Source organism: Triticum aestivum, chromosome 3D (genome assembly GCF_018294505.1).
Source record: "Triticum aestivum cultivar Chinese Spring chromosome 3D, IWGSC CS RefSeq v2.1, whole genome shotgun sequence".
Taxonomy (NCBI): domain Eukaryota; kingdom Viridiplantae; phylum Streptophyta; class Magnoliopsida; order Poales; family Poaceae; genus Triticum; species Triticum aestivum.
Genome location: NC_057802.1, coordinates 141,244,653 through 141,254,763, shown reverse-complemented (window position 1 = coordinate 141,254,763; position 10,111 = coordinate 141,244,653). Strand labels below are relative to the sequence as shown.

At 48.5% G+C, this 10,111-nt stretch overlaps 1 protein-coding gene across 1 annotated transcript; it reads right to left on the bottom strand.

Moving 5' to 3' along the window:
* Positions 1 to 2,067: 2,067 nt before the first annotated feature.
* Positions 2,068 to 6,315, bottom strand: LOC123077911 (auxin response factor 1). Its single transcript, XM_044500279.1, has 14 exons — positions 6,041 to 6,315; positions 5,822 to 5,940; positions 5,593 to 5,691; positions 5,391 to 5,447; positions 5,021 to 5,176; positions 4,838 to 4,922; positions 4,590 to 4,680; positions 4,297 to 4,461; positions 4,077 to 4,196; positions 3,910 to 3,982; positions 3,651 to 3,819; positions 2,901 to 3,553; positions 2,634 to 2,812; positions 2,068 to 2,526 (listed from the first exon to the last, which is right to left on the bottom strand). The coding sequence occupies exons 1-14, from the start codon at positions 6,225 to 6,227 to the stop codon at positions 2,403 to 2,405; spliced, it is 2,277 nt and encodes a 758-aa protein (XP_044356214.1). The 5' UTR covers positions 6,228 to 6,315; the 3' UTR covers positions 2,068 to 2,402.
* Between the last annotated feature and the right edge of the window lie 3,796 nt (positions 6,316 to 10,111).

The window sequence follows — 10,111 nt, the reverse complement described above, 5'->3', positions numbered from 1 at the left end:
CCCGCAGCGCCGACCGGGCCTCTACACCACCACTGGCCGCTTCAGCCGCCGCCCGCCGCCGCGCCCCAATGGCCGCAGTGGCCGGCGCCGACCCTCACCGCGTCACCCACGCCACCCGGGTCCTCGCCGCCACCGCCCTGGCAGCCGCCACACCCCGGGGCCACCGCGATGCTGGTCGGGCCGCTGCCGCCCTCGTTGCAGCTACAGCCAGCCACCGCCCCGATCTGGCCACAATGGCCGGCCGCGACCATTGCCGTGCCCGCCGGCTCCGCCGTTTCCAGGCAGCAGCAGCTGCCGCTGCCGGCGCCTCTGTCGCCCAGCACCGGGCTTACAACCGCGCCGGTGGGCGTGTCGATTCAGCAAGTGCGGTTCCTGCCCTCGCCGTCCCAGCTTCCGGCCTGGTTGGCCGGGACGTCACCGCCGCCAGTCTACACCATGGCCGCGGACCAGCCGGCGCCCTCCCTGTCATACGACGGGCCCTTCGGCTCCGCGGGTTTGCACGCTGGCTTCAACGGGCCACCGCTTTCCTGCGGACCACCTGTGCACACCGGACCAACGCCATCCTCTTCGCTGCTCCGTACCGCCGAGCCGTACACTCACGGCGGTCATGCTCAGACACCGCCGCGCTTCGCCAAGCTCGCCTTCGCCACCTACGACGGCGCCGAGGATCCCCTCAACTGGCTCAACCAGTGCGAGCCGTTCTTCCGGGGGCAACAGACGCTCGCGTCGGACCGCACCTGGCTCGCCTCTTATCACCTTCGCGGCGCCGCACAGACATGGTACTACGCCCTCGAGCAGGACGAGGGCGGCATGCCCCCATGGGAGCGTTTTCGCAAGTTTCGCCTCCTTCGATTCGGATTACCGATACGTGGGAGCCGGCTGGCGGAGTTGGGCTGCCTTCCCTTCACCTCTACGGTGCAGGACTACACCGACCGCTTTCAGGCCCTAGCGTGCCATGCGTCCGGCGTGACAGCTCACCAGCGGGCCGAACTCTTCGTCGGCGGTCTGCCAGATCATATCCGTGTGGACGTCGAGCTGCCGGGACCCCATGACCTCCAGACGGCCATGTACTATGCCCGCGCGTTCGAGCGCCGCGCGGTGGCCATCTAGCAGGCATCACCGTCCCCGGCCGTTGGGCCGCCACCCTGGCCGGATGTTCCCGCACAGGGTCAGCCTGCTCAGGCTTCCGCGGCACCCCTTGCCGCGACCGCGGCGCGCCCGTTCCGCCGGCTCACCTCGGCCGCGCTACTCGAGCGTCGCCGCCAAGGGTTGTGCTTCAACTGCGACGAGACCTACATGCCCGGCCACGTCTGGCCCCGACTCTTCTACCCGGAGGCTGCAGACTACATTGAGGAGGACGCCGTCGCCGCCGGGCTCGGCGACCTAGCCGCCCCAGCTGTCGCGGAGGTGTTTGACGCTGGTTGATCACCTCGAGGAGTTTAGCAAGTGCTTCCCCACCTTACAGCTCGAGGACGAGCTGTTTGTGCAGGCGGGGAGAAGTGTTATGACCGGCATATTAGGTGAGCTGTGGCCCAAGTTATCTTATCGTTATTAGGGGGCTTAGCCCAATTATCTTATCGGTATTAGGGTCGTTTGTTTAGGAGTCAAGTAAACCTCTCTATATAAGGAGAGGGGATGTATCAATCTAATGAAGCAAGAAGCAATCAGTATTTGCTCGGCTTCCCTTAGGGAGCCAGGAGACCTAACCCTAGCCGCCTCTTGCGCCGCCGCCGCCTCTTCTCCATCACGCAAGGACGGCGCCCAGCCGCCGCCCGCCGCGCCCTCGACCTCGTCTTCCTCCTTCTTTCCCCTACAATCTCCGCCCTAAAACCGGCAGAACCCTAGCTCCTAACAGGATTAAACGAACAGGGCCTAAGTATTCCGATCTTTTAAAATACCTATGAAAATCCTTTGAATCAAAGAGGACCTAAGCCGTGAAAAGCATCAAGCACAAAACCAGTGTAGAACTAACCAGCACTATACCGATCAGCATTGATAGCTAACATCAAGATAATTCTAGTCGCAACATTTATCAACCAAATTCAGCGAGATGTACGCAAGAGGAAGTTAAAACAGGACATAAACTAGATGTCATATGATTGTCATCTCTCATATAATATGTACACAACTTACACCAGAAGTCTTTATACCTCCCGGACTTTATTCCTTTAGGGTTTTTCGACTATATTTAAGCAAACGACTAAAGAGACATTGTCAATCTTTTGTTTGTTTTTTTGACAGCCAACTAAAGAGAAATTGTCACCACCATTTTTCTTTCTGGAAACCTATGTTATCAATCAATCTTTCTTCGGGGTGCTTCTGAAGAAAGGATTCAATACCACAAATCTGCAAACCAATGCTTCATCTGTGGAAGGATCCAAAAATCCTACCCCTCCGCCCTTCTAAAGGTTAGCCTTGGGATCCGGATCTGGAGCAGCAGCTAAGACCGACGTCTGACGAGGATCCATGTTCTTGTCATCTTCAATGGGATAGATCACTATCTTCCTCACCATACGGCAAAACTCCCTGCAGGTGCCAAAGAATGTATGTATGTCAGCCATATATACTCATTATAATCATGTCAGATGAACAGTTAACTATCAATCCTTGATGGAGAACATGTGCAGACTTACATCCAGGGATCATCTCCGACTTTCATGGTGTCACCTTCGTTGTCGGTGAATGCCACTTTAAAGTTCTGTTTGATGTCCTTTATCTCGAACATCTGTTCCAGTTCACTGGTCAGCCCCTCATACCCATCCAGACTTGCTAGATCCACAGCTCTACCCACAGCATTTCCATGCATTTGAACCTAGCACAAACCAAATAGCAACACGAGGTTAGACGACAGTTAAACAAGCCAAGGAGGGGAGGAAGAAAGAGATACACAGAAGTTGTACCTTCACACGGTTCCTTCCAGCATTATTCTGTTGGCTTTGGATTTCTCGGGGGCTCTCGTTCGCGACTTTTGTTACTTTTGAAAATGCTGACAGCTGACCAGAGCCTTCAACAGAACCAGCAACTCTGGCTGAAGTTTCTCCGGCTCCGGCACTTGCGTTGCCAGCAGTAGGAGCAGCAGCATTGTTGGTGTTCTCCATCAAATTCACACCAAACAGACGAACCACACCGGGTTCCTTAGCCTTTTCAGCTACTTTGGGCAGATATGGTGCAACCTGTTCAGGCAGAGGCAGAGTAGTGTTGCAGGACAGCTTGGAAGTAGGTTCCTCAGCCCGGTAACCACCACAAAGTGCAGTAGCCCAAGGAGGAGGAGTTCTTCCTTCACTGCTGGCAACCCGATTCAGCTTCTGAGTAATCTCTGACAGGGTAGGAGAGATCCCCTGGCTTGAAGGGTTGAAATCCTTGGGCCAACCATCACCAAGCCCCAATGGAGTTTGACAAACCGAACTGCTGCTCATGGCACCATACCCTGCGGGTTCACTGCTTGGCCAAAGAATTTGATGATACCCAGAGATACGGTTGGGGTCACTAGAACCAACATATGTCCTCTCATGCTGCTGTGTCATTCCAGACAGCCAAAACTCCTGAGTCGGCTCTGCAGATTAAGCCAAAAGGATTAAAAACATCATGATGTGAACGTTCCATTTATTCGTCGAAAATAGCATGAGCAATGAGAAATCTGCAGGTCATACCCTGTGATGGAAGATCAAAGTTTTCATTTGTCTCCCTTGGACGCTTGTTCTTCGCCGATGATTGCAGCAGTGCACTGATGGCAGGCGAGGAGCCATCAGATGAGTCAATTTCCCAAGGAGAAACCCTCTCAGGGCCGTTGCAAATTGCGACCGAGTCATCCCATTGGACCTAAATAAACCATGAATAAAATCAGCTTTTTTTTAAAAGGAGAAGAAAAATACGATGCAAACAAGAGAAAATAGAATGTGTTGATCTTACCTTGAGTGACTTCCATTCAGAACCTGACCACTGTGGAGAAAGATCACCATCACCAACTATAGTCCCAAAAAACCTGCAGGTTTAAAATACATGGGACCATGTGAAACTGAGATGATGGTAGAGATGAGCAAACAGACTGAAAACCCACAGGTTGAATGAACCCTTACTTCTTCACAGGGACATCTTCTGCTTCGAAGTTCATCCTGAACCTCATGCCCACAGTAAATCCAGTCTTACTAGCTTGAAGGTACTTGTTCACGCTGACAATGTACTGGCTCTGGCTTAACCTACATAAAACAAACAAGAAAATTAACTTCCATTAGCAAAGAGTAAGGACAGTTTTATCAAACAACTGGCGGTATATACAGATAGAATAGAAGGTCCAACCTGGGCCTGTAGTAGACCACGAAAATGGAGTTGGTCTTGAGAGCATGAGATGCACTTGCAAGCACCCCGAGATGCATGCTCTGGCTTGATATAACGGACGCCGGCATCGTGCTTTGCTTCTGCACAAGGCGCCTCACTCCGACACGCTGCTCTCCTGTCTCACTCCTGCGAAAACAAAACACAATGTCTTTGTGATGATGCATACTTCCCACGAAACATTGCGCGTAATCCTGTCCGTCACGCATGGTTAGTTTAACAGAATTATAAGCACTGGAGTTCATTTGATGTCCAACCTTAGGTAGACAAAGGCATCGCCAGCCATCAGCTTCTTTGATGTGACGAATGTGCTCCATCCGGTCGTCAGAAGGTGCCTGCGGGGTTGACCTATACAACAACCACCAAGAATTGCATGGATCAGGCAGCAGAAGGCATATATATACAGCAACTGCAATTTATTTGGTCCTGATCTGCAGTCAGATGAATGACCACTGAACAATTCTGCAGGTAACTGTAATAAAAGGAAAACACTGAGTTTGCGTACCTCTGTAGATGTGCTTAAACCTCCACTCAGATCCATGGAGGTCCTTGGAGATGATCTCCTGAGTCGGTGTCGGCATCGCCATGTCCTGATCAAGAGCAAAGCAGAGTGGAATTTAACCTGGCAGTACGGTATGCGATTATGCAATTATGCATTGATTGACAAGGACAAGGGAGTTGGGCTTACCAGCGGCGGGAGACACTCGTTGGCGTGGCGGCGGAGCACGGAGAAGCCGCCGTGGGTGCTGGTGTCGGACGGCGTCAGGATCTTGCAGAAGGTGTGCACCACTGGCCGGGGCGTCTCCGGCAGAATTGGGTCGCAGATGAGGGGCAGGTTGTCTTGCTGCAAACAGGAGAAAGTTTAAGACACAAATCCACGCGAGGGATACACTCTCTGGATTCGAGTAGAAAGAACAGATATAGAAATAAAAGAAAAGAAAAAACGGAATTGCGACACTACGGATTCAGAAACCGGAATTCAGGACATTTCCAAACGAGATAGTGATAACAGGAAAAACTATTAGAGAACAAAACTTTGGTTGGCGATGAACACTTACGTCAGATTCCGGCTGCAGGGTGATCTGGGCGTACACCTCGTCCGTCTCCGCCTCGGCCTGCGCCGCCGCGAACAAAAACAACACGAGAGAGAGTTTAATTACGACGACGACGAGCTCACGCCAGAACCGCGAGGGAGGAAGGATCAGGCAGTGAGGAGCAAAGAGAAGGCGGCGGCGTGGCCGGCCGGCGGGGGTTGTTTACCTTGAGCTCGACGTTGACGACCTTGCAGAGGATCTTGTAGGGCACCTGGAACATCTTGATTTGCTCGGCCAGCAGCGCCGAGTCCGTCGGCTCTTGCAGCTGCGCGCGCAAAAAACCAGCAAGCAGATGAGCGCGTGGCCCGGCCGCGGCGGAATTGGAAATGGATGGAACAGAGGAGAGCAGCGGAGAGGAAACAAGGAGAATTCACGCGCGAAACACCCGCACGCACCTGCTCCAGGTGGCCCTGGAGGAAGTAGAAGACCCTCTCGCCGCGCTGCGGCACCTCCACCAGCGGCCCGGCGCAGGCGCGCCACAGCTCCGCGAACAGCTCCGGGTCCCGTCCTCGCCCTGCCAGCGACACAACAAGAGACAACAGGAGAGCAGCAGCCGCATGAGCACGAACGGGCAGCAAAGCCGGCCGCAAGAAAAACCAGGAGACTGCGCTCACCGGGCTGCGCCATGGCGACGCGGGTGGCGGTGGGTTGGTGGTGGACGGGCTCTGCTGTCCTGTCCTCCCCGGGAGGGAAGGAGGAGTGGGGGCGGGGAGAGAGGAAGGGAGGGAGGAGGAGTTGGTCTGGTCTGGGAACCGGGTGGTGTTCTCCTTGTGTCAGTGTTTGTTGTTGGGCTCGCCCCATTAAAGAACGGCGCGGTGGGGGAGTGGAGAGGCGAGGCGAGGCGAGGAGAGGAGGCGAGAGGCGAAGCGGCAGGCAGCCGATGGAAGCACACAACGGCGGCGTTACAGGGCTTGCGCCTTTATGGCTTTAACACTCCTGCCCCCTACTCCCTCTCAAACAAAACAAACTTTTGCATCGACGCCCCTGCGTATTTTTAAAATATTAAACGCTTCCTCTGGCCTCTGCGTGCAGGCGAAAATGTTTGGGACCAACACTTTTTGCGCAGAAGCACCTCACAATCTACTCTGAAAATAATGGATCCTTTTCTCCAGTCTCTGGGTGCACTTTGTTCCTTTTTTTTTTAAGTTTCTTATTATTGTACTCCTTCCCTTGGTGAGGAGTCACGTAGTGGTACTGAAATGGATGATCTGGTGTGGTGCTGAGAGAATCAACATCATGTTTATGCATGCACATCTTGTTATCCTTGTGGAAATTGGCTCCGGCCTAGTCCGTACACGTTAGCTCACGTTGAAATGAAAAGATATTGTTATAAATCGAGAGAATACCCACTAATTAAGTAAATGACCGTGTGTATCCAATGGATGATCAAAGGTGGAAACCCCGAATTACAAAAAAAGTGGAAAACCCATAAAAACACCTCGATTTGTATAAACATGTTATATGACATGCCGTATTTGATGTGATCGATCTGACATGATTGCTAGATACAAGGGTGTCGAGGAGGGGGTATGAACGCATAGATGTGATCTTCAATCCCCATGTGCTGGACTTTGACTGACAGCTTCGTCAACCTCCTTGTAAAAGGTCGACAACCTTGTTTTACAAAAGAATCACCCACCTAATATAATTTATCTCTAAGCGTAAATTATCACCTTTTGTGCTTATAGTAGATCTTTTGTTGTCATCCTAGTTCTAGATTCGTGTGTATAAAAGGTAATACAGAGAAATTATTGAGCTCTTTCATCTCACGCATCAACTAATGTGTCTCTTAAAACATATTTCTAGAACAAATCACAAATGATCTTTCATGCCAATAAATGGTCAAGATCTCACGTGTTGAACTTTTCACGATGGCTTGATCACAACGGTGAGAGTTGTCGTCGTGGATCCTCTACACAAAATCCAACATATCCAACATATACTGGAATGGCATATTTCGATATACGTCAATTTAGGCATTAATTGTAAGCGATACATGTGGGAGATGCACCGTGATATGCACAAAACATATGAGAGGTTTGATCCCATGAGTTAGAGTTTGACCGTCGGCTCAATGGCATTGGCAAAGAGCGTTCGAACAAAACCCGACATATGAAGGAAGTTTATTGTAATACGAAAGGAGCTACTAAATATGAGATAGACTAAGATTCGATGTGTTAACAAATGCCAGAGGTGCTAGGTGTTATTAACTAGTGGGTTTGGATTGATGATGAACAATTTTTTGTCCTCGGAGTGACACTGGCTTAGAGGTACCATGCAGTGCACCTCATGGTTGTGTCATACCCTAATAGAAGATATAGATGCAAAAAAATTGAGCTCTTTCACCACACATGCCAACTGATGTGACTCTTAAAATATATTTTTAGAACAAACCACAAATGATTATCATGCCAATAAATGGTCAAGATCCCACGTGTTGAATTTTTTTTATCGATAGGTTGGTCACGGCCGTGAGAGTCTTCGTTATGAATCCTCCATACATAGACCAACATACAGCAGAACTACATTGATATAAAAATATACCTTTGTATCTAAACATAACTGATGAAATGCCATATTTTGATATGTGAATGATTCATGCATTGATTATAAGATATATGGGTGGGAGGTGCATTGAGATATGAACAAAACAAATGAGATTTTTCATCCCAAAGCATCATAGTTTGACCGACGACTCTATCACAATGGTAAGAGCGTCCAAACAAAATCCGACATATGGAGGAAGTTCAATGTAATACGTCAAGAGCTATCAAATATGAGTTGAGGAGTAATATTTGAGACATTAACGTATGTCAGAGGTGCCAGGCAGAATTCACTAGGTGGTTTTGGATTGATGACCAACAAATCATTGTCATTTGAGTGACACTGGCTTAGAGGTACCATACAGCGCACCTCATGGCAGCCGATCAAAGCACACAACAGCGGCGTTACAGGGCTTGCACCTTTCTAGCTTTAACACTCCTGCCTCCTACTCCCTCCTGAACAAACTTTTGCATTGACGTCCCTGTATATTTCTAAAATGGTAAATTCTTCCTCTAGTCTCTACATGCATACACTTTCTGGAAAAAAAAAATGCTTGGGACGTACACTTTTTGCGCAGAAGCCGCAATCTACTCTCAAAACGATAAATCCTTTCTCCAGTCTCTAGGTGTGCTTTGTTTGTATTTATCTTTATTTTTTAGTTTCTTATTCCTTCCCTTGGTGACGAGTCACATAGTTGTGCTAAAATGGATGATCTGGTGCAGAGAGAATCAACACCATGTTTATGCATGCACATCTTATTTATCCTTGTGGAAATTGGCTCGGTGTGCAATCCATACACATTCGCTTACGTTGAAATGAAAAAGATTTTGTTATAAGTCAAGAGAATATCCATTAATTAGGTAATTGACCGTGTGTATCGAATGGATGTTATGAAGTGGAGAACCCATAAAACACCTCTTTTTGTATGAACACGTTATGAAATGACGACATATTTGATGTGATCGATCTGACATGCCTTGCTAGAGAAAGAGGTGTCCGCGGGCACATATAAGCGATCTTTAATCCCCATGTGCTAGACTTTGATGGATGACTTGATCACACCAATAAGATTCACCTAAACGAATCAAGCATGTCCGAATGAAACCCTACACATGGCTGAAGTTCATTAATACGTTAAGGGCTATTATACGTGAGATCGAGGATTAAGACTTTGATGCATTGATGAATTTCTTGATCACCTACGAAAAGATCAGCAACCTTGGTTGACAAAAGAGTCGCCCACCTAATATAATTTATTCCTCAACGTAAATTACCACATTTTGTGCCTATCAAAGATCCTTACAACATCCTAGTTCTAGATTCATGCAAAAGGTGATACTAATAAATCATTGAGTTCTTTCATCTCACGCGTTAACTAATGTGACTCTTAAAACACATTTTAGAACAAATAAAAATGATCTTTCATGCCAATAAATGATCAAGATCCCACGTGTTGAACTTCTTACTGATTGCTTGGTCACGACCGTGAGAGTCTTCAATGTGAAACTTCTAGAAAAGATCCAACATACAATGGAAGTACATTGATATAAAAGATACTTCTTATATAAACATAAGTAACAAAATGCCATATTCTGATATGTGATTGATTCGGCCATTGCTTATAAGATATATGGGTGGTAGAGGGTGCATTGTGATATGCAATAAACATATATGAGATATTTGTTCACATGCGCAGGGTTTGACTGCCATCTCAGTCACATCGGCGTGAGCGTCCAAACAAAATCTTACATATGGAGGAAGTTCATTGCAATACGTCAATAGCCATTAAATATGAGATAGATGAGTAAGAATTGACTCGCTAACAAATGCCTGAGGTGCCACGCGGAATTCACTAGGTGGGTTTAGATTGATGAACAACATAACTTTGTCCTCTGAGTGACACTGGATTAGAGGTACTCCCTTCGTTCCCAAATATAAGTCTTTTTAGAGATTCTAACAAGTGACTACATACGAAGCAAAATGAGTGAATCTACACTCTAAAATATGTCTACATACATCCGTATGTTATAGTCTATTTAAAATGTCTAAAAAGACTTATATTTAGGAACGGAGGGAGTATCAGACATTGCACCTCTTGGTTGTGCTAGGCCCTAACAGAAGATATATGCAATCATTGAGCT